Source organism: Corella eumyota, chromosome 2, assembly GCF_963082875.1.
Source record: "Corella eumyota chromosome 2, kaCorEumy4.1, whole genome shotgun sequence".
In the NCBI taxonomy this organism is placed as follows: Eukaryota; Metazoa; Chordata; class Ascidiacea; order Phlebobranchia; family Corellidae; genus Corella; species Corella eumyota.
The window spans coordinates 2,940,629-2,964,871 of record NC_137491.1 but is presented as its reverse complement, the minus strand read 5'-3'; the positions used below and the strand labels follow the sequence as shown (position 1 = coordinate 2,964,871).

The 24,243-nt window shown below is 29.4% G+C and overlaps 2 protein-coding genes across 3 annotated transcripts; one reads left to right on the top strand and one right to left on the bottom strand.

Annotated features, from left to right (window-relative positions):
* Positions 1 to 6,055: 6,055 nt before the first annotated feature.
* On the top strand, positions 6,056 to 11,511 carry LOC145742699 (uncharacterized). 2 transcript variants are annotated; one of them, XM_082560478.1, is made up of 10 exons: positions 6,056 to 6,421; positions 6,533 to 6,594; positions 6,888 to 6,972; positions 7,339 to 7,533; positions 7,774 to 7,972; positions 8,266 to 8,438; positions 8,790 to 8,901; positions 9,061 to 9,224; positions 9,911 to 10,097; positions 10,693 to 10,885. In XM_082560478.1, exons 1-10 carry the CDS (start codon positions 6,107 to 6,109, stop codon positions 10,752 to 10,754), a joined length of 1,554 nt encoding a protein of 517 aa, XP_082416604.1. In that variant the 5' UTR covers positions 6,056 to 6,106; the 3' UTR covers positions 10,755 to 10,885. The 2 variants fall into 2 exon arrangements, with proteins under 2 accessions (XP_082416604.1, XP_082416605.1); XM_082560479.1 differs by lacking the exon at positions 9,911 to 10,097 and having other exon boundaries at positions 10,693 to 11,511.
* Positions 11,512 to 11,813: 302 nt separating this feature from the next.
* On the bottom strand, positions 11,814 to 22,579 carry LOC145744143 (programmed cell death 6-interacting protein-like). Its single transcript, XM_082562257.1, has 20 exons — positions 22,401 to 22,579; positions 22,061 to 22,164; positions 21,720 to 21,847; positions 21,303 to 21,430; positions 20,588 to 20,753; positions 19,722 to 19,870; positions 19,382 to 19,456; positions 19,114 to 19,215; positions 18,077 to 18,212; positions 17,659 to 17,782; positions 16,903 to 17,080; positions 16,663 to 16,774; positions 16,380 to 16,549; positions 15,825 to 15,941; positions 15,328 to 15,459; positions 14,800 to 14,922; positions 14,600 to 14,706; positions 13,822 to 14,019; positions 13,558 to 13,662; positions 11,814 to 13,469 (listed from the first exon to the last, which is right to left on the bottom strand). Exons 1-20 carry the CDS (start codon positions 22,509 to 22,511, stop codon positions 13,196 to 13,198), a joined length of 2,739 nt encoding a protein of 912 aa, XP_082418383.1. The 5' UTR covers positions 22,512 to 22,579; the 3' UTR covers positions 11,814 to 13,195.
* Positions 22,580 to 24,243: the final 1,664 nt, after the last annotated feature.

Genomic DNA, 24,243 nt, shown 5'->3' with positions numbered 1-24,243 from the left:
ATACATGGAATAATATTTGTTACTTTACACACTCTTAAGTTTATGTTTTTAGTTTGAAATATTTTTGATTAATTTTTGCTGAAAATAAATTGGCTGATTTTTTGGGGGAGTCAGCAGAAGTTTATACTGTTAATAGCGCTTAACCCCAGGACATCACAGTAGGAATGCAGTGGAGATTTAGCCAAAGACCTTTTGTAGTAAAACCACAAAGTTAAAACACTTGAAAATGCCACCAGTTTTTTTAGGTTTAAAAATGGACTTTATTTTTTAGATACCAGAAACTATTTGATACTATAATTATCTAATCACTTACTTTTTTTCTATCCTTTTCTAGACTCCTGTGTTGGTCATAACAGTCTTCCAAAGCAATATAAAGTTTACTTTGGGCCAAGTTTCGTTGTTGTCTCATCAACATTTGTGGTGGGGGACCAAACATCGGGCCCGACCCTAGAAAATTGGGTTAATCTTTTTTATGAATAATAAAGAAGGTTAATTTCTGGTCAAAATTAAATTTGAAAAAAAGCAATTTAACCCAATGGTAATTCGCCTTTGCCACAGTGGGAATCAAACTCAGAACCTTGGGTAGTTATTAAATATCTTACCATACATTCCACTCATTGAGTTACCCATTGGTAAAAACGGCCACCCCTTCTCATCAAAATAGGGGTAAATATTAGGCCTCACTTGCCTAGGGTAACCCATTTGGGGCCCATACTGCATCGAGCCAGGCAAATTATACATCATAGATGGATCAGGTTGTGGGTAAGGGTGTTTTGAATGATCCAGCGTATTTAGGGGAGGGTATGAAGTAGCATAGAACAGCTGAGGCATAATATGACGAGGTGGATAAGCAGATGTAAGAGCTGGGTTGTACATTGAGTTAAGTTGTTGTTGGGCTAATATTTTGTTCTGCATTGTAGGTGGTATGCTGCTGCCATCTACTGGATAACTGGAAGTTTGTGATAATGCCGACTGAGGTCTATGGTTTGAATCTTGCTGCAAACCTTTGTTTTCAACCTTTAATAAGGATTTTAATTTGGTAAATATCACTTTAAAACTAAGGGCTTAAATTTGGTTTAAATTATTTTGTATATCATTAAAAATAACAGAATAAAACCAGTACCAACTTACCAAATCCATGTTCAAATTCATTGAGTGTAAATCAGAAGCTGAATGACTGCTCATAACATAATCAGATTTTTCTAAAAAAAAAAATTTTAAATTTAAAAATAAAAAATTTTTAAAATTAAAAAAAATCATGTCTACGTGTAATACTTTTTAGGTTTAAGCCACAACAGTCATGTCTCAAAACAGTCATAAAGTCCTACCACATATGCACTTACTAGCATGGGGTTGGTATACATTACGTTCATGTAAATTAGTTGTAGGCAAACCATCCCCACCACCCAGATCCATACTTACATTATTATTGTTATTATGCCATGGTGATTCAACCTGTATTAATTAACATTAAATAGTGTTATCAAAAGAAACAATAAAGTTAAGTTATTTAATAAAACAGCATTTGCCCTGCTACTTCTTTTTTTGTATATATCTTTATCCTTAATGTGGAAAGGTCAAATGTGCAACCTAAACATAGAGTAACATCAGTTTCTTCGACTGAGTTTTGAGTTGCATTTAGCAGTTTGGGATATTATATAGATTATAATTGCCTGGTAATTTTACTTCTGATTAAGTGCTGGCTCAGCAGGAGTTTATACCGTTTATAGCGCTACTAAAGGGCGCTACAGCATGAGAGCAGTGGAGATTAAACCCACGACCTCATGGTGGTGTAGCAAGGGTTTTTGCTACTACACAACGCTGCTGATTTACTTTAGGTGGTTTTATAACAATGTTAGTTATTAAGCAAACAGACAAAATAACATGTAGGAAAATATTATCTTTAATCTTCTATAAAATATTAATAGTATAACTTACTTAAAAGTAAATACTATAAGATTTAAATAAAAATATTTATCCTACCCTAGCTGTGTTAAGTTGTTGGGAAATGGTTCGAAACCCAACATGATTTGAAGTATTTTTTTCTCCATTATAGGGTAATGGTGGGTTAATGGGTGAGGGGTAAACCCCATCATAGTTGCCATATCCTTTACTTTCTGTAGCAAAAAACACATTTAATTTAGTTTTTGTTAAGCACACACTCTTTAAATATACAAGTAGTGATTGTGCAGTACAGTTAACATTATATTTTTAGTTGTATAATCTATAAAAGTAAAATTGACCATTAATTCTGCACTTTCTAGGTGTTGTTTGTTGTTGTACTGGATCCAAACTTCTTAAAGAAACATCAGTAAAATCTAAGGAAAAAGTAGGACCTAATTTTATTTGTCAAAAGTTCAGAATTAACATTGTGCTTGCCCAAATATAAATATATTGTAAATGTATAATATAGATATACTTTAGTATTAAACACTAACAGAGGTAAATTAACCCAATAAATTTACCAACACACAATATTAATTTACATTTTTTTTAAAAGGATATAAAGAAAAATTTATTCTATATTTGTAAAATTCAATAAATAAACCTGTATTATTATATAAAGAAGGTGGTGTTCCATTTCCTAATCCTAACTCCCTGATTTTTTGTTGAATTAACTGTTCTTGTGCAGTATTTACCCTACTAAAAAACAATGTTATAAAATATTGTTGTTAGAAATTTCTGCAAAAATTTATGTATATAAATTAAAAAAATAATTTAGGACCTAGATATAATGCGGTTGTTGTTAGGCAAAGGTGAGTTTTCATTATGATGTTGGTGTTGTTGGTAGGGTGTTGAATGAAGATAATTATTACTTAGTGTTGGTTGAAATGGAGAGAAATCAATGTCATTGCTGTCACCTTAAATTGACAAAGTTTTACAGTAAAAAAATCGCTTTTATGTATTAAAGAATAATATAAAATGGGTAGAAATTAATATGAAAAATTTTTCAGAAAAATTAAAAACCTGGACAAAAAGATATAGAAATATAATTTAAAAAAAATTGATTTTGGTCTGGGTTAATTTTCACTGGTTTAGTTGCAAACATTTAAATGAAGAAACCTTGATTATAATATTGACCAAATTTTTGTTTTGAGTTGTGAGCCCAAGGAGATTTTAGATTTTTTCTTTCGCCAGATGTCATCCCTTCACTTCTGTAACACAGTAAAATGTTTTTTTTTTATAATTGCAAACTTTAAAAATTTTTTGCTAAAAAAAAACTTCTACTAGTTGATTTTTTTTTTAATTTTTTAATAACAGAGTATATATATAAGCTATATTTTCAAGTTAAATCTATATAACATAAAATTTATGTTACCTTTTTAAAACATTATAATATTAAACTAAATTAACCTGTAGTTGTTCGGCAGAGATAAATTTGGTGCCAAAAAATTGTTAAATTCTGGACCCGATTTATTTTCCCTTGCATTAAATGACAAAGATATTCCATCTCCACTACCTGATACATTACTTGCATTCAACAAATCCCCTTTTGCTGTGCAACAAAAAAAGAATATTTTTATAAGCACCAAACTGTTTCGAATTAAATAAAAAACTATGAATGGTCAAAGATCCTTTTAAAAACCTTTTATTACACTATCCTACTCTACAGTTAGCAGTTTTATTGTTGTAAAAAATCGCAACTTTCAATAAATATTTGTTCTCGATAAGTTACTTGCGCACCACAAACAGCAGTTTTATTTATTTTGTAAGAATATAACTTGGATATACCCACTACATCGCCCACCAAGCTCCATTATGTAACAGATTAAATTCAAAAAAATATTTTTTCACAATAAACCTTGTTAGTTACTGCAAAGTACCTTACATATAAATTAAATTAATTCACTAATTTTTAACAAAAATATTGATTTACTTTCTGAAAATATTCCACTCGTTTGATCAAGAAAACAACTTCCATCAGATGGCATCGATGTCTCTTTGTTTTTACCCACAAAAGATGAGGACATATCCCCCACATTTTCACCAATCAGATGAGGCTCTTCATTTGAAAGCGAAGATAAATTTCGGATTCGTTGAAGAAATGGAGTGGATTTTGATTTTAGCTAAAAATTGAAATTTTTTTATATATATTGTAAATGATTTTTAATTTTATTTACACAGGGCCTTCTAAATTAAGATAGAAAATATACCAGTGTATTTTGCTGAGGTTTCTCTGGCAGCAACTTTGGTTTATTAGGTGTTGAAAAATTGGAGTCTAAACTACAAATACTGTTGTAGTGAGGTCGATTATTTCTATATTTCTCATCACATGGCCTAAAAATTAAACAAAATAGTGAGAATAATCAGTTTTTGGAATACTTCAGGTTTTTACTACCAATAATATTATGCAAACATTTTTACTATATTTTGTTATTGAATAAAATTTATAATGGATATCATTTTGGCTGTAAACCATATGTTATTGGTTATTTTCAACAACAAGTTTACTAACAAAGACTATAACACTATTGCTTTATAAATTGTAATCTCCTTACCCAACATTATTTCCTCCAACTGATTGATCTGACAAAATACTCGCAACCAAATCTCTTAAAGTTCCATCGTTTCTAAGAGAAGTGAATTAAAATCAATTTGAAATTAAGGTTTAATTTGTTTAAGTCCGGTTACTTTATTTTTACCGGTAGAGTGGTGTTATAGTCAGAACACTTGGCTTAACTACATAAGGTCCTGACCCCCACTGCTCTTATGCTGCGCATTAAGTAAGGCGTTTTAAATAGTTCGAACTTCTGCTGAACCAACACTTAACTATCAGGCAATTAAAAACCTAAAATATCCAAACTGCCACCTCGAGACTGGGTCTGAGTAACTTACACTCTATGTCATGAAGTTGACCTTCCCACATCGAAGATAATTAAATTAATTTTATCATCTTAGCATAAATATAACAAAAAGTTCGTATTTTCTATTTTAAGGTAAATTAATAAGTTTATTTGTAATTAAGTTAAAAAAAACGAATTAAAGTAAAATAATGTTTTTCTTACTTTGAAGTATTTTCATCCGTTGTTGACCATGCAGAATATAAATTAGAGTCCATTTAATTACCCCTAATTAAATAATAAAGGCAAGTCATGATGTGTTTTTATAAAAAAAATGATAAAAACGTCAGTTAATGATATTTTATATAAATCTAAAGTTACGTTTTCTAGCCTAAATATAATTAACTACGGCTCATATTTTTACAAAATGTTGCACCAAATTAATTAAAAGTGTAAAATAGCTTAAGTTTTAAGTAAATGAGGCTTTAAAATCTTAAATAGTTTATTAAAAATCATTATTTACGCCATTTACTTGACTCAACTTTAGCCTACCGTACTTAGTTCGATAATGACATCACAAAATTTGCTGATGACGTTTATTTTAAATTCTTGCGTAGTGTTGCCAACAAATATTAATTTTAAATATTTATTTTATTAACGACCAACGAATGAAAATGATTCTTATAAGTATATTTTTCTTAAATTTAAACAAAAATTATTAATATAAATTTAAAAATAATAAAGAAAGGTTAAAAAAGAGAAATTGTTGACATCTAAAAAGTTTTTCAATATCTAACCGATAACAAACAAATATAAACAACTAGAATAAGATGAACATTAAAACATATTTTTTGTGGACACTAGACACTTTTAAACAGATTAGCTGTGGAAAAAGTATTTGGTAAAACAATTCAATAATTCCCGTCTAACTAACATTATATTAGTATTGTATAAGCGATAATATAAATCAACTTTTATTTTCTTTGACACCATCCAGGAAAGACAGGAAGTGACGTCATCTACGAGCTCTGCTGTGGTTTGGCCATTGCATAGCACAATAGCTTTCGCCATATGATATAACAAAGTTTAGTAAATAGTTAAAAAATTACTTTTTAGAGGGTCGGATTTACGGATTTGTAAATATATGTTTTGTGGATTAGGATTTGCATTCTTAGTCTAGCGATATTTAATAAACAAAGAGAGGTTTAGTTAGCATAACCTCGTTTTCTTTTTTTTGTTTATATTTTATTAAATATGATTTTTGAACAGGAAATTATACCCAGTGATTCCCGTTAAAATCATGATAAGTGCGGGTTTAAGTGATCATGAGCCGAAATAGGTTTAATTACAGTGCTGGCAAATCAACGGGAATACCCAGAGGTCGAAATTCCAGTTTTACAGTAGAAACAGTCGGCCATACTATCGCGTATCAACTCGAGGAAAAGCAGCGAACATACTCCGACGCAGATTTAAACTTGAGCGACCGTAGAGTGCATTTTGCTGAAGATACAGCAGCTCAAAAAGCAGCCCTGCAACCTTTGACCTTCTCGACACCTCGGCCGAGAAGCGAGTTTAGTGAAACAACTACTGCAACAGAAACTCCACCAGAAATAACCGACCAGGATATTTTGAATCAACAGGTTTCTTATTTATTTAAACAATATTCATGTATGTAATATAAGTATTGTATTTTTGTTCTTTGGGAGTATTTAGTTTAACAACAAATAATAAATTTGTATTTGATTTGTTAGACTCGAAAACCTCACGAACAAGCTACTGACATATTTTCTGATAGCGATTTATCAGTTTCCAGGTAAATGAGTTTGTATTTTGTTCGAATAAAATAAGTTTAATTATAGTTTGTTTAGACATTTTTATGTAATAAATACTTAAAATGTAGAGGCACAAAATTAAATTAATAATTAACAATTATGATTTTATTAAAATCGTCCATACAAGGTCAAAAGAGTGCTTCCTTGCTGATAAATGAACAGTTAAATAGTTATATCCGCTTAGACCAATTTGTTTCCCGTAAGCCGCAGTTAATAGGACAAACAATAACCATACAATGTTTAAAGTTTATTTTAATTTTTACAATGTCTTTAGGTCGGATTTGTCAGCTCGCGAAGTCCAAACTACACTGGTTACTGGACTTCCAAGCTACACTCAGTTTAATAAATCTACAACGCAGGTGATTTAAAGTTATTTGCAAATTTATTTTGTTGAAATTAATCTAATTTTTTTGCTTATTTTTTATCCTTGATGTGGAAAGGTCGATATCACGACATTAACATAGAGTAACATTTGTTACCCCGACCCAGTCTTGAGTTGACTTTGGCAGTTTAAGATATCATTGATCCGAAGTATAAGTGTTTGATTAAACTGCTGGTAGGTTAAAGCCTATTGTAAGTACGCGCAAATATTTATGGTAGGTATCAGTGCTTAAAAAATAATTTAATATATACTGGAAAACATTAGTATTTTTCATATACGAATATAAGCACTAAAATAGCTAATAAGTAAAACTTTGCGTGACAATAACGTTCTTAATTCCAAGGAACAAATTCCTCCACAAATCTCCCCATTTACAACAACGCCACCACGTGACATTTTTCCGGGTGACACAGTCCTGGAGCCGACTACTTCACAATTGTTTGATCCCAATCACTTTGAATTGGAAAACATGGGCAATAATACCTCGTCCAGGCCGCCCAGGCCACGCCCAAAAGACATCATAAGTGAGCGACCCCAGGTACTTCAACCTTTAATAAATCTAATGTGTTTGTAGAATTTAAAATTATAGACGTCGTTATCTAATTGTTAGAATATTTTTGTTTTCCTTAATCTTCAACTAAGCCCAAAGATGGCAATAAAAAACACCAAATAGCAATTATAAGTACACCAAAAACTAAAAAAAAATATGAGAATGTGAAATGTTTTGGATTTAAAATATCACTATATTTGTACTTTACTATTAACTGTTTCTTCTTAGGAGCTTTTAGAGACCAGAAAAAGAGTCTCCGAGACCGAGGTGACCGGAAATTGCCGTCCCTGGTCCGACCATGTTTATTACAAGTTGTTCCTCGACACTGAGGGTCGAAATGCGACCTTGATGGTTTTGAAATGTGAAATATCTTACGTTGATGTTTTTACTGATGAAGAAGTGTCTTTATACAAAGCAAGATTTATTGGTAAATCTTATTAAGTGCCCTTTAAAATAAATATTAAATAGATCCAATTTTGGCATCCTAGAGTATTAATTTCGATAGTTTATCAGTAAAAAGTTCTAAATATCCCATTTCCTGGTTTCAACTTAATAATTGAGAGTGTCGTTGACTTAATTTTGTTGCTAGACTCAAGCTTTAATACATACTATATAATACTCTACAACAACCTTTAATTGTATGATGCATAACATTGTATTTAGCAATGTGATTTTGTATATTCATTAACCCTTTGATATCATCATCTTTGTTTAAAATAGGTGGAAAAGCTGACGGAGTAGCTCAGTTGTTTGTGTTCGATTTAATGAAATCTAAATGGGAGGAAAATATTCCGAAATCTCAAGCGATCGAACTCAATGTAGATATAGTGATGAGTTCGTCTCCTATTCACGCGTGCTCGGAAACTTTGTTAAACCTTTTAAAACTGGAAAAGGTAAATCAATCAAAATTTAACATTTCGGCGTAAATTTTTAATTCATTTGAAAAGTTCTGGTGTTTTTGTTCGTGGAAATTCCGTGTCGAATTTGTCGAATTGACAACTTTTTCCTAAAACAAGTTTTAAGTTAGGATTAAATTTATACAAAAGGTGCTTGTTAAAGTTTTTTTTTTTTTTTTTTTTTTTTATATCTTACATCTAACTTAAGCCTAAATTAATTTCAGCAACGTTTATCCAAAATAAACTGACATAACCAGATTTGGTCAAATATATTCATTTAAATTCTGCATTGAAACATAAAACAGATTTGGAAATTAAAATACTTTTATAAATTTACCTTTAAAACAGACGTATTTGAAGCATCGCAACTTTGATGGCCAACTGAACGTTATGATTCGATTTGCTCACTCGTACGGGTGGGACGTAAAGGATGACGCAATAAGAGAACGAGTGCACACAGGTGAATATAAAATATATTTCTTATAATGTAATTTGACGTTAGAATAAAGATTCCTAACTGTTAAAGACAGAAATAACAAACTAGATTTTGAATCTGGTGCTGAATAACAAACTTGATTTAGAATTATGTGCTTGAATAATAAACCTGATTCAATTACAGGCTTGCGCAATCTTTTCAAAGAAGGAGTCAACCTTGAGGTGATGAGTGCTGACGTCATATTAGAAGAGCTCCAAGTTGATGGTATCCTGGCAACCGACGACGAGAGATTAAAACATTATGTTGCTAAGCGACATTCGTGGACAAGCAGAACAGCGGCAACTCAGGTAAAACTAGTTTTTGGGTTAAGCATGCCTGATTACAAACTGTTTATAAGATAACAACATATTTTTTTACTTTGGGTGTATAAGCATGGTGTATAAATTTTAAAAAAATAAAGAAAAGGATATTTTCGTCAAATGACCAACTAAAAAAGCGTCCAAGGTGCGGAGTAACACTAACTTTATGCATTTATACATATTTTTAATGACCAAAAAGTAAGCATGGAGTAAATCAGGAAGTTTTTAAATGTGAGTTATTTTTTAAAAGTGTGTAGGTTGGCAAAGTGGTTTTGTTTAAACGAAAGTAAACGTAGGCGTTTGGTTTCCCAGCAAAAGTCCTTAGCATTTAACAAAATGACTAAATAGTTTTAATCAGTTATAATATAATAAACATATTTTATTGAAAGTCATAAGTTGCTAGAAATAAAAATTAAGGGAACAAGTTTTTAATCAAATTACCTCCAAACTTTACTGATATCATAAATTTTTGTACTGAAATAACATTTTTGGAACAGTTTTAGCAAAAATGATTTAGTTGCATGATATGTACTGCTGTTGTTTGGGTCTTGTTGTGTCTTGTGTTGCCTTTGGCCCGTGGAAAACTTTCTTAAAATTTGGCTTCTTTTTTATTATTTTTTCTTAAAGTAAACAACCAAAATTCGAGTTAAGAACTTTGTGCTTTTTAAACGCAGAAATTCCACGGCCGAATGGACACACATGACGCAATAATCGAAAACACGCAACGGTCCAGTGACTTAGTGTCGAGTTCTTCGAGCGAAGAAGATTTTGAATATATAGCAGACGACGATATGTATCACGTCGGACTATTGGATAAACTAGATCAAATATTAGCCAATCAGTATCCGAGCAAGCGCAAAGGTTTGATAATGGACGTTTAACATGTTGTGTAATTGGACAGGGTTATAATCTGATGATTTATTATAACCACGACCATTTTGTTTAGACTAAACATGACGATTAATCTACTTGAAAAAAGATCAAATCGGTAATCATAATATAATAAACATGACCAATTAATTTGCTTGCTGATTTTGATACAAAATTAAATGATTTTAAAAGGGTGGCGGGCTTATAATAAATTTAGTTTTGGGTGTGGTTATTGGTTATAACGGTGCTAAAGCTGAAAGCATTTTATTTTTAAAATAATTGGGTATTGCTAAAGATTTATGTTTTATTTTCTTTCGTTTAGTGTTTATTAGAAAAAAAAAATTATATTTACGCTTTTTAAACTTAGGTTTTTAGCGTAGTTAAAGAACAAGTTAATATGTACACTAAAATTATTATTGATGAAAAATATATAACCTTAAAATAAACTACGTCACTGTAAAAGTTAGTGACGTCCCAATAAAAGGTAATGACGTCACTATAAAAGTAAATGACGTCACTACAAATGTGATGACGTAACAATAAGTGCCAGTAAAGTGAACGAACCAAATTGTTTTTACTATTACAGCCATTAAGTCCAGAGGGAACAAGCGGACAGGGCCAAAACGGGGACGACTACGCCTCTGGTGACCGTGACGTTACTCTGACGTCACGCCCGAATCACGTGGGCGATTCGTTCTCGTCGATGGGCGACAATTATCACGTGTTTATTCACTCGGGATTGTGGGACATTTTGCAAGATACGAAACGAATTCAAGACGTCTTGGATGAGACCCTTGACGATGCGTGAACAATGCGTTTTAACAATGGGAAAATAACAACAATGTCGTGTGTTTAACAATGCTAAGTTTGCAACGCTATTGTCTACAATGTTGTGTCATTAACAATGCCAAATTTGATTATATAATATTGTTAAGTTCTTGTTAATTTTATACCAAATGTATTTTTGTAATAAGAATTGTCCTGCCTTACTTAAAGTTGATTATTAATTTAATTTGGCTACAAGAAAAGTTTTAAAACATAATTTAAAAATAAATGACATATAATTTTTATTATACTGAACAGTATCCTGTATTTGAAAATCTAGACCTTGAAATGTTTATTTATGTTATGCTGGTCTGGTAGTTTTACGTTGGAACTATGTTTTGAAATCACGCCACTTTATCAGGTGACCTAATTCAGGGTTATTAGATGTTATTTAAAACTAATAATTTTTTAAACCAGCGGTACATGCTATTGTTGCTAACAAAAATGCCATAATTATTGCCACTTTAGTAAAAACCCAATTCCTTTAAAGATTCGGCAAATATTATTTGTTGCAATTGTAAATGTTTCAAACTAAATTTTTATAAAATCCAGTAAGCTTTTTTTAGTGTATTTGTGCAATTTTTTTACACAAACTGTTAGTTGCAATAAAGAGCATTAGAGTTCTAGTCGTAATGATAATTAAGTCCCTGTTTTAAAGTTTAAAATATTCCTAAATTGTTAAAAACCCAAGAAAAGGGTAAAAAAATAAAAAAGGATTGTCAACATATTAAAAACAAACTATTTCACAAAAGCTTTCATAGATGAGACAGAGCGTTATTACGCTTAGTCAATATAAAACCCAACCCTTAAATAAAGTTAAGCCTAGTGCCTTAACTACTGTACTTTTAAAATATTTTTTAACTGAATCAAACAAAATTGAAGAAGAATATTTAATTCTTGAAAACAACACAATTTACAAATTACTAATAAACGTAGAATTAAAAGTGAGCAATTAATAAACTTTGGATATCTTCCCAAATAAAAATTAAACAATGTAATCAATTTTACAAGCCAAAAAATAAATCAAAGTCATCTAATATTTAAACAATATACAATTAAAAATATTATAACCTACGATTCCAAATTAACTATTTATTCACAATAAATATATATTTTAAACACATTAAATATATATTCATATCAAAAATCATATTATATATCATGTCAAAATACGACCAACCAACGCTTAAGTATTCATAAAATATGCTTTATAACTGTATTAAGTTACATTTACATATACACTGCCAGGAAAATTTTTACAAAGTTAAAACTAGTGCATTTTTTTACACTAAGTGATATATTACACTACTGTGGGAGTGAGATATGTAAGGTTTTCGTTGAAAAGTAATCTTATTTCAATGGGACTACAATTTTTTAAAGAAAAATTACATATTTGCACAAACATAATTTGGCCAGAAAAATATTTACATTTTATATTTCGTTTTAGTTTAGGATTATCCACTATAATAATGTTATTACGCGAATTAAAACAGTTGATAGTTAATATATCAATTATAGAATGACATTTTAGAAAATAAATAGTCAATGGTACCTTAGTTTATTAAATATCATGGTGCGTTCGCATTTTATATTTAATTTTATTCAGTTTAAATTTTACCGTAGCATTATTATTGCATAATATTTGTAATTTTGAAAAATTGGCTCACTTGTACATTACGGTCTTAAATTAGGACGGTGAACGACAAAAGTAAATGATCCAATACCTTAAAGTACAGGAGTCTGTTTAAGGAACCGTGAAGTACAAGTTTTCATAAAAATAAATATCTTGGCTTTATAGTGGAACGATACAATTTTAATATTTTTTTAAAATTTTTATCACTAAATTTAATGTATTTAAATGCTGTCCGCATTATTATAGACATACAGAAATCTAAATAATAATTTCTGGGTAATAATCATGTTGGTATAATACAAAATTGGCTTTGCAACTTTGGCGAAATAATTTCAATATTGCAGAAATCCCAATTACAGTATGCCAAGTTAGTAAGAAAAGTACTTGAAAAAGTTCAAGAATTTTTAGTAAATTGAATACGTTTTTCTGTAGTCTTAATTTGAACTGCTTTTGAATGGAAAAAGTGGTTGCGAGTCACAATGAATTGTCCATTTGTGAAATTACAGATTAATTGCAAATACAACTGAGTTACTGTGAATGAAGTCAGGAATAAGGTTTTGATAATGCCAGTATATCCTGTAATAAAGCTGCTAAAAATACATATTTCAAAATATTATCCAAAGCCTCATTTTTACTGCTGAGGGGGGTAATAGGGGGGCTGCCCAGGATATTGCCCATACCCTTGTGGCTGTTGGGGGTAACCAGGATTTTGGGGTTGCTGGGGGTAACCTGGGTATTGTGGTTGGTTGGGGTAAGCCCCATAACCTTGTGGGGCATAACCTCCAGGTTGTGGGTAACCATAATGTTGGCCGGGGTAAGGGGCTTGTGGAGGTGGTTGCCCATAAGCGGGGTATGCAGGAAAACCCCCTTGCTGTTGTTGAGGGGGCGGAGCTCCTTGAGGGTAACTGGTGAAAAATTAAAAAAAATTTAACATTTGGGGGTTATAATAACAACAACCCCATAAATTGTGTATTGGGGATCAAGTATGCTTACCCATAAGGTGGTTGCTGATGTGTGGGGTATTGTTGCTGGGCAGTTACAGGGGGGCCCCCTGGTGCACTTGGGGCTGAAACTGGAGGAGCAGGGGCAGGAGATTTTCTAAACAAAAATTTACTTAAAAATCTTTTTTTTTTGTTTCAAATTTAAAAAAAAAAGGATTAAATTAATTAAAAATAAGCAAATTTTAAAATTAAAATAAAAAAAATGTTCATTACAAACTATAAATCTTAAAAAATAGATTAAGTCATAAATTGCCACCTTGGTGCAGGTTTGGGAACTTGTGGTTGTTGTTGTACCGGTTCAGCTTGGTTTGATGATGCAGGAGGAGGTGGCCTTGCTGGTGGTTTTTTAACTTGTGCGTAAACATCTTCTGCTTTGGGTTGTTGTGAGTGATAGGATGGCACATTTGTGGGTACCGGGCTCGACTGCGATGAGACTATGTTCTGTTGAAGATCCCTGTTTGTGAAGTTTATAAATATAATTATTAATGAAGTTATTTTGCGTTATAGAATATAAGTGCCTTCAAGACTAAAAACCTTTAAAACCTATACCCTCGGCAAACTAACCCTGTAAGCTGTAAGTATTTATTTAAAACTAGACAGCTTGAGATTGATAAAACATAAAAAGTAACCTAATGTATTGCATATTTATTGTTTTTTTATGAATTTATTTAAACTTTAATTACACTTGTCAGATTCAATTTGCTAGTTACATTTACCAAACCCTGGGCAGCTTAGGACTGGATCTTAGTTAAATATTAACTTAATTTACTGTCAGTTTTTATGTTTGATTTCTACAAATAAATTTAAGTCACTATAACTAAACTTGCCCAGCAAAACAAATAAACTTTACATTTGGCAAATGATAAACTAAAGAATCCCTTAAATTTTTTATCAAAAAATAAATGATATTGTTTTAAATCAAAATATATACGCTTTAAAACTAGCAAATGATAAATTATAGAGTTTTTTCAAATAATTATTTCAAGAATAATTTTTTAAATTAAATATAATTTCTAAACAAAAATATAATCTACTTTAACAGTTCTTCTTTCTCGGTTTTTCTGGCGAACACCAAATCACTGCATTTTCCCTGAAGCTTCAGAAGTAATTCGGTCAAATCATTGTAGAATTTATTCCCCTCCTAGAAAAATTAAACAAAAAACAATTGTTATATACTAACTTTGACAATCAGACAACCTCATAAAAAGATAAAAATTAACATGAAATAACAAACCTGTAAATGGGCTAATAGTTCTTGATACCGATCAAATGCTGCTGCCATTTTTTTCAACACATCCTCCCTCGAATTTCCCCCTTTACCTTGCTTCTTTAAAGCTAGAAACTGCTCACTACATCTCTGTAAAAAAATAATAAAAAATATCAAATTAATGCAAATGGTAAAAAATTTTTAACTAGTCGTTTAAACATTATTTTCGTAGCTTTCTCTGGAAAATAACAAGAATTAACAAAATTATAGGGTACAGTGTTTTTTTTTGAATTAGTTATAGTTACGGTTTTTCAAAAAATTTCAGATTGTAAAATCAAAACGAGAAAACGGTAAAAATAGCAAGAAAAATATGTTTTAATTATCGGGTATACAAAATAATAATAACCTAACTTTAGAAATATAGTGACTAAAAGTTGGGGTCTTTATATATTTAAATAAGAGCTGTAAAGGTAATAAGAAATTTAGTGAGGACTGCATACGTAAAGAGTTCTTTTAAAGACCATAAATTGCAAGTCATTTTTTTTAATATCTCACCTGTATGTTAGCAAGTAAAGATTCTTGTCTATCCGAAGCCCCGTTAGCTTGTTGTATAAGTGGTTGGTAGATCCTATCCAGCTCACCCGGTGATATATCTTCTTCATTTAAAACTCCTTCCTCTGCAAGTACCTGAAAAATTAGAATAGTTTATGCTAAAAACTCTGAACAACTCGTTGTAAAGTACTGAAACTATCACTATCAGGTTACAACTCTTATTTTATTAATTAGTTATATAATCTTTATCTTGTATTAAATACTTTTTTTATGCATCATTCAAGTTAGTTGTAAAATGTTTTTGTGTTTTTTTTTATTACTTACTTTTTGTTTAGTATTTTTATGAGTTAATAACAGCCCTAAAAGCCTGCCATTGGGACCACATGATCATATGAAGACTAATATACTAACTTCAGCACAAATTTTAAGACTTTTTACCATATTTTTTCTAAATTTACAATTTTAACTCAAAAAGGTTTGAAAATTGTTTGTAAAAATACCTGAACAAACTTGTTGGTCATATCACAAGTTGTTGTTTTAAATTCGTTTTCCATTACCTCTCTTTCTGCCTTCAGTGTTTCAACTCGCTCACATAAACCTTTCAACTCCTTTACAACCTGAAAAATTACAATTTTTTACAAATTTTAACAAATTATTTTAAGACATAAATTTGTAACATCAAAACCGGCAGCATGGTGTAGTGATCAAAACACTTGTCTTTACTACATTAGGTCCTGAGTTAGATCCCCAGTGATCTCATGTTGTACTAAAAAGCTATAAACAACATGAACTTCTGCTGTGTAAATACTTAATTGGCAGCTTTATTATTAAGCAAATATAATCAACAATATCACAAACTGCCAAAGCCAACTCGAGACTGGGTCGAGGTAACTAATGTTACTCTATGTTCAGATTGTAAGGTCGTTCTTTCCACATCAAGGATACTATAGTAGAAAATTAAACTACGCTTAAATACAATATTATTAAAAACAATGTTAAAAAAATAAACTTCAAAAAAAAATCGATTTTAAATTTATTTTATTTGTTTAACTTACTGCATGATCTTTTAAAGCAGCCATAGGGCTGGCTGATGGAACTGCTTTTTTCAATTGAGGTTCCGGAAGGGATAGAAGGTCAATTCCCTCTTTATTTTCCATGTATTTCCCTCGGATAATTCCATCTGCTTTTTGGGCGTTTTCGATAATTGTCTGATATTTACTTGCCTCTGTGTAAAAATGATTTTAAAAATTTGTAAATTATTAATTTAATGTTCCAATTAAATTAATAACATATAGGATAAAACTCACCTTTTAAAACTTACTCAAACTTAAAACTTACCTTGTCTAAGAGGAGCAGTGAGCTCAGAGGATGGTTTTCTCTTCCATTTATCTCCAAACTTTTCTCTTAACTCAGCATCGGAAGATTGTTCCTCATTCAAGATCCTTATACACTAAAAAATAAAATTAAGTTAAACCTTATAAAATTGGAATAATTAAAAACAATAAATTTATTTAAAAAATCTGTAAACAAATTAAAAAAAAAAAAACAAGAAAAAAAATATTGAAGATAAAATCCTACCTCTGTTAGAATCTGTTGATTCCTTTCCAGAGAGTCCGGAAGCTCTTGAAGAAGTTGATCAATCGGAGCAGCTCCTCCCTTGGAAACAACTGTCTTTGATTTCTCCAAGATGGAGGCAGGAATGTCGCTTCCTGACATGTCCTCGAGGGCAGCAGGGAGATTAAGAGAAGACATAACACTAAGAAAAAAAAAGATTATCTTTAAAGTTTATATTTTTCTAAAAATCAAAGTTACATTTTGTATTTATTGACTGGTATTGTTTATCCTATTGTTTTTTTTCCATATCCCCTCAAGGGGATAGGTTTTTTGATATTTTATTTGGGTTAGGGTGTGCGGTTTGGGTCGTGTCTGAGCTATCCGTAAACGCCAGGCTCGAGGGAGAATAGTGTGGTGTTGGTGTGGCTCGAACCCGAAACCTTTCGGATCGTAGTCCAATGCCATGACCGCTTCAACACACCACCGGACTACTGTTACTGTTTATCTTATTGTTTATTTGAAATCTGTATATATTGAAGCTAAATGTATGATATATATGTATCTCCAAATCACAGGACTACAAAATAAACAAAACTATTGTTTGTGGTGCAGGTAAAGTATTATTAACAAATATTAGTTGCAATTTGACTCTAAATCACAACAATTAAACTGTTTTCAGTAGCAAGTCATTGTCTACCATTTAAAATAACATTAGAGCAAATTTTTTTCAGACAAATAAGCACCAGGTTTAAAAATAAATTTACTCAATTCACAACAAACCCATTAATTAAAGTGTTTTGTTCCCTAATTCGTTCAATCTGTCTATCCACAATTTCCTTTCTTCTTGCCTCATAAGATTCTAGTGCATTGTGGACAGTAAGAGGGACCAAGCTTGAAAACAAATCTAGAAATAAAAATATAAAAAAAAAAAAAAAAATTTATAAAGGTTAAACTTAAAATAAAGCTTATAGTAAAATACAAATCTTAAAATAAATTATTTTAAATTTCATTTTAATTTTACTGTACACTAAAAAAATACACAACTTAAAATAAAAATCATAATTGTTGCTTTTTCGAAAAAATAAAATTACATATAACAAAATAAACATTTTATTCATCATTTGAATATATTGAAACTATTTATAATACATTGTTTGGTTATATATCGAATTGAAAGTGAAACTAAAAACCAACGTACCGTTAAATTTTGATCCCAACTGTTCGTCTGGACTAAAAGTTTTCGCTTTTGCAATCTGAGCTTTGTTGATAGGAGTTAAAGCCGAGGCTTTGGGAACAACATCGTTATAAATAAAGTTGTTATCCTTTATTACTTCCTGAAAATATTTAAACAAAAAATTAATGAATTGATTTTTGTGTCTTCTTGAATGTAAATAAAGATATTTTTTGAATCTATTTTAAAAATAAAGTTTATTATTTACTATAGGCACCTAAAACCTATTAAAAGTTAAGTTTAAATTTTAATTTTATTGTCAAAATTTAAAATTAAAAAAAATTTAATTATTTTAAATTTAATTTAATAAGAAATATTTATTTAACTCTTAAAATGTGTAAATAGCTTTTATAATAGGTTTTTATTTAATATTGTATACTTATAATTATAGAACAAAAAATTTGAACAAATATATCCTATAATATATCATATCTTATGTAAATATACAAGTTTTATTAAAGCAAAAATAAATATGTTTGTATTAATTTGCATTGCGTAGGTTTTATAAAAACAATTTTATTAACAAATTATACATTACTTAATTAAACATAAAGAAACTAGTGTATAAGTATTTTAAACTGTTTATTATGTAGGCTTAATAGTTTTAAATAACTACATAGTGTCATTATTATATGTGGTGAGGATATAGTAATAGGTTAATTAGGTGTATAAATACCAACATTTACATTATATATATATATAACCGGCAGCGTGGTGTAGTGGTTAGAACACTTGCTACACCACACATAAAATCATGGGTTCAATCCCCACTGCTCTCATGCTGTAGTGCCCTTGAGTAAGGCGCTATTACTGGTGTCAACTACTGCTGAGCCAGCACTTAACCAGCAAAATAATTATCGGGCAATTATAATCTATAATATCCCAAACTGCCACAGGTAACTCGAGACTGGGTCAGAGTAACTACTCTATGTTTAAGTCGTGCATTCGACTTTCCCACATCGAGGATAAAGATATATACAAAAAAATACATATATATTGCCTACCTCCTTTTCAGCAGTAATCACAGCATACAGTTGTTTTCCGTTAAAGGTTGGTAAATACTCCATAGACGATTTAATCAAAGCTTTTAAATTTGGATCAATTAGCTAAACATTAAACATTTAAAAATTAGAGCCGATAAAAGTTAAAGCAAATTTTTTTTCAAAATAAAAAAAGGATTTTTACAATTTTTATTAAAATTTGAAAAAGTATATAACTGATTTTATAAGTTTTAATGCAATAAATCCATGTTTTTTTAACTTGTTGTTTTACCTTATATCTTGCAATAGCTTCTCCAAATTGTTTCCCAGCATTTGCAGCTCTTGCTTGGTGGTGTTGAGCTCTTATCTGCAAACAATTAAAATTTTAATTAATTAATTTTTTAACCAGTTTCAGCGATATATAACAATTTTCTAATTTGGTTAGTTACATATAATATTAAAATATGAGTCGGCAAAACATTTTTAATTTAAGACTTACAAAAAAGGTCTATAAAATAACTATATATATATAATAAAAATGTTAAAGCATTTTTTTTACTTTAAAAAAAAAGCCTTACCAAAACCCAAAGTAAATAAAATAATTTTTAATTTGCGTATAACATTTATCTTACCTCAAACAATTCTCTTTTAGCGTTCATAAGAGCCAGGATAGGAATAATAGAATAACTGCTGTCACTTTCAGCAAAAGCCTTTGCTGCTTCAGAATATAAATAGGAAGCCTGCATTGCAATCTTTGCCAGTATTTCAGGTTTTTTGTTCACTAGAAAAAAATTAATAAATTAACCTTTAAGTTAAAAAATAAGGCGTGCATGCAAATACAAAATAATTGAGACAAGGTTAAAAAAGTGTTATACAATGATATTTGTTAATTAAACAAACAATTTTAGACAAATATACCCAGACAAATCCAAAATCAATATTATTTTAAATTGACACCTTCTATATTACACAAATTAAATTAGGAATACAAAATAAAAATCTTATAATTTAAAAAATGAATACTTTTTTCAAAGCCAATTTCTAGGAAAAAACATAATAATTTTGTAAGCTATACAATCAAGTACAATATGGATTAAAGAATCAGTTAACCATTAACAAAAAACTAGTCTTTATGCTAAGCTCAAATCCCAAAAAATAAATATATCCAAAAAAAGAACTGTTTAAAAATAATAAAAGTTTAAGTAATATTGGATTTGTAATTATGATACTGTATTTGATCATTAATAATTTACTATGTTACTTTATTCAGAAATTTATGAATTAAAAAATAAATTGGACTTAAATTAAAGAAAAAGGTCTTTTCCACAGTATTTTGAGTATTAGTTTAACAAAACTACGAAATTATTTCTTATTACAACAAGTTTTTATGCCAAAAAATTTAACTAAACAAAGTTTTAGACCAAGTTCTTAAAAGGATTTTATAATATACACTCATACACTCTAATATTTGAATTAAAATATGTTAATTTAAGCTTACGGCCTGGATCAGTGCTCGCTTTATCATAAAAGCATTCCTGTGCTTGGGCAACCATGCTGTTCCTGAATGCATTTAATACTTCAGGTGCTAAGTCAGTTGTTAAGGTTTGTGAGCCAGCGACCGATACAATTCTATCTTTAATGTACGTGAATATGCCAGCAGATTCCTATCAAAATACGAAAAATAAATAAAAATATACTTATATACATTCAATTTAAAATCATGATTTTTACATTTTTTTAAAATGAAATAAAACATTGAATACAAAAACCAATGTTTTTGAATTTTAGAACTAAAATAACACAATGACTTAACGAAAAAGTAAAAATAAGTTACAAAATTCCATATTCAATGGGCACAAAAAAACTGTAATTTAAATATAACATTTTTATATCCTATTTTATTTCTATCCAAACATAACATAATAAAAATTTCAACCCAATTTGAGTTTCCTAAAGTTTAAAATTTAATTTTCTGTATATATATATATAGCCTATATGATTAAATTTAATCAATTAGGACAATTACAAAATTATATTTTTATTTTACATTTCTAAATATATATATATACACCAAAAACCCCCAGTATCAATTCCCCTATCCCAGGATATTATTGTTCAACTTTATCAAGTGCAAATACCATACAGCAGTATTATAACCATCAACAACAGATTGAAATTTCAACAGAATAGTTACCATAAACATAAAGAAATACCTGAAAATACTTTGCAGCAAGTTTAAGTCCGTCATCAGTTTGTAAGTTAGCTTCACTGCCTACTTGGGACATCAGAGCAGCAATATTGTATAATATACACAACCTCTCAAACTCACCATCAACTATACCTAAAAATTAAGTAAAAAAACTGAAATTACAAAGTGAAAAATAAAACTATGTTTTAATTATTGCAAATCTGCTTTAGATTGCTAGTATATCTAAATACTATTGATGATATTTTAAATTATTGTAAAATTAATTATGTATAGTAGATTATCAATAACATTTAGTTGAAAGTATAACTAATTTGATATTGTGACAACACGCTATAAAATTAGACTTTTCTTATTAATTTGAATTTTTAAATCAATAGAAAGTTAGAACTTAAATAAATTAAAAAGTCAATCAATATCTTACTAAGCTTTGGTGTGCTGCTCAAAAACTTGGCTTTCTGCAGCGAGTCCTTCCAGCTAAAAGAAATATGAACTCCACTTGCTTCCCGGAATGGAACCTTTTTGGAGGCAGCTACAAGTTGGTCATAGTAACTAAAAAACACAAATAAATTTTTATAGTAGAAATTCTATTTTGTAGATTTTTACCCTTGATATAAAAAGGCCAACCTTACAGCCCAAACTCAGGGTTACATCAGTTGCCTTGACCCAGTCTCAAAAATCCGACATTTTTATTAAAAAATATGAAGAAAAAAATTATTTAGAAAATAAAATTTTTTTAAAACTTAGGTTAGCAAAAAAAATTACCTAAACAGAATGTTAAGTGATGATGCAGATTTATCTAAAGGTTTTGTCGCATTTTTTCTCATTGCATTAAACTCACGAATATGCTTCATTAGATCATCATCAGTCTTTTAAAAATAACAAAAAATTAGCCAAACTACCTTTTTTAATGCAAATCAGTATTTAACCATTAAAAAAAACAAAGTAAAAATAATAATTGAACATCATATGATTAAGTTTTTATTTATACCTTTACTACGTCAAAATGTATGTAAAAACACAATAATTTAAATAGTTAAAACTGTTAATCTTTTAAATCATAAGCCTAAATACATTTTTAATATGTTTTAACCTTTTTTTGTACCTTGTCAAAAGTGTTTTTAATAAAAGTTTCCATGGGTTTAACTAAATCCACATCACTCGTTTTCTTTAATGGAACTGTAAAGAAACGTCCTATTTCTACTTCGTACGCCATTTTTGTTTCTTAAAGTTTTTATTCTTAAAATATCAAGTGCTATTCAATTCTGCAACAAAAATATTAAATTTTTAATTTTGAAGTCAAACCTAAACGGTTTTTTGATAGTCAGATAGTTAGAACTTCAAAATTTTAGCCTATTATGTTCAGTAAACCGTTTATTATTATCAAAATTGCCTGATTACAGTCTATACAAGTTACAAACCTTTAAAATTAACAACAATATTTATAACAAAAGTCACTAAGTTTTTGGTCATGTGTTTTAATCGGTAACGAGAGCGTGACGTCATTGTCTGTGATGGTGAGTCATAAAACAGAAAATAAAAATAACAAATCCCAACTTTAAAAAAAAAATTAAAACAAAAACATTAAAAAATAGAATATTAAAATTTATAAACTAAACTGAATAAAAAAATAATAATTTGATTTGTGTACTAATCTTTACAGATTATTTACGAAGCAATCTACGTGAATTTATCCTCTATACAAAATCTGTAACGCCAACACGCGGTTAGAAATTTTAACAGTCGTAGCGAGAAAAAGTTAAAAATAAAAAAAATATTTTTTGATTTATTCTATATAACAACATATAAGCAACTTTACAAATAAAGTAAAATATATTTATATAAAAATTTAATTATATAATTTTATTATAATTACAAAAAATATTAAAAATTTAAAAACAATTCATTTAAAGAACTCATTTTTCGTGCAAAAAAATGTTCGAAAATTTGTAATATAAAATTTTTAAAAACACTGGCATGTAAAAACACCTTAAATTTAATTTTTTTTTAAATGAAGTAGGTCAAGGAGGTAGATTTTTAACAGGCCCGCGGCAACGGCTAAGTTGTTTTGTGCTAAAATCAGAATTGAAATGCAGTTTATCTACATTATGTTTAAAGTAATAATTACCAGCAAGAAATGTCCAAGTTAACATTTACATTCGTTTATTATACTTATTTGAATTGCTATTTTAAAGTCTAAAAGTACTAATGTTTTTTATAAGCAAAGACTTAATTTTTTGCTTCACTGATTTTAAATTACTTAAATAAAATACCAGAAAAAGTCAGCCTAAAAATGTGGATTTAAAATCTATTAGATTTTAATAAAATTGCACCAATGAAGTGTTTTAAAGGCACTGTTACTGCTATAACTGTTTTGGGGGTGGTATTAATTGTGGTTGCAACGTTTGGACCATGGTGGACAAATACAGCTAATGTTTACTTTGGAATTTTCCAGAATTGCGTGGGAGCGTCTTGTTATAAAGCAGAATGTAAGTACCACTTATTACTTTATATATTAGTAACTAATCAATTAATCACCTAATTATTTTTTTATTTATTATCCTTGCGTGTGAAAGCGACTTTCCGACACCTATCGGTTATACCCGAGCCATTTTTGAGTTAACTTAAGCTGTTTGGGATGTTATAGAATTTGCTTGATAAATAATGTGTTTTTAATTTTTGACTCAGCAAAAGTCTATACCCCTTATAACGCTTTAAAGACACTATAATGAGATATAAACTGCATAGCAGCAGTGGGAATCGTACCAAGTACCTTATAGAATGAAACCAAGTGATCTAACCAACCACCGTAAACCACATAACGTGATGTACTTATAAAATCAACTTAAGGTTAACAAGCAAAGACCAACTGAAATTTAAATTACTTTTCTTACATAAAATGCATTAAATTAAAAACAAAAAACATCTTAACTTGTTAAACTTAAATT

Bases quoted from the DNA above. Each gene is read 5' to 3' on its own strand.
- LOC145744143 (XM_082562257.1), bottom strand. From the start codon at position 22,511: ATGGCGTACGAAGTAGAAATAGGACGTTTCTTTACAGTTCCATTAAAG. The intron at 21,431-21,719 runs GTAAGATATTGA...CTTAATTTTTAG, and splicing joins GAGCAGCACACCAAAGCTTA to GTATAGTTGATGGTGAGTTT. The intron at 17,783-18,076 runs GTACGTTGGTTT...TTTTATTTCTAG, and splicing joins GTTGGGATCAAAATTTAACG to ATTTGTTTTCAAGCTTGGTC.
- LOC145742699 (XM_082560478.1), top strand. From the start codon at position 6,107: ATGAGCCGAAATAGGTTTAATTACAGTGCTGGCAAATCAACGGGAATA. The intron at 6,973-7,338 runs GTGATTTAAAGT...CTTAATTCCAAG, and splicing joins TTAATAAATCTACAACGCAG to GAACAAATTCCTCCACAAAT. The intron at 7,534-7,773 runs GTACTTCAACCT...GTTTCTTCTTAG, and splicing joins TCATAAGTGAGCGACCCCAG to GAGCTTTTAGAGACCAGAAA.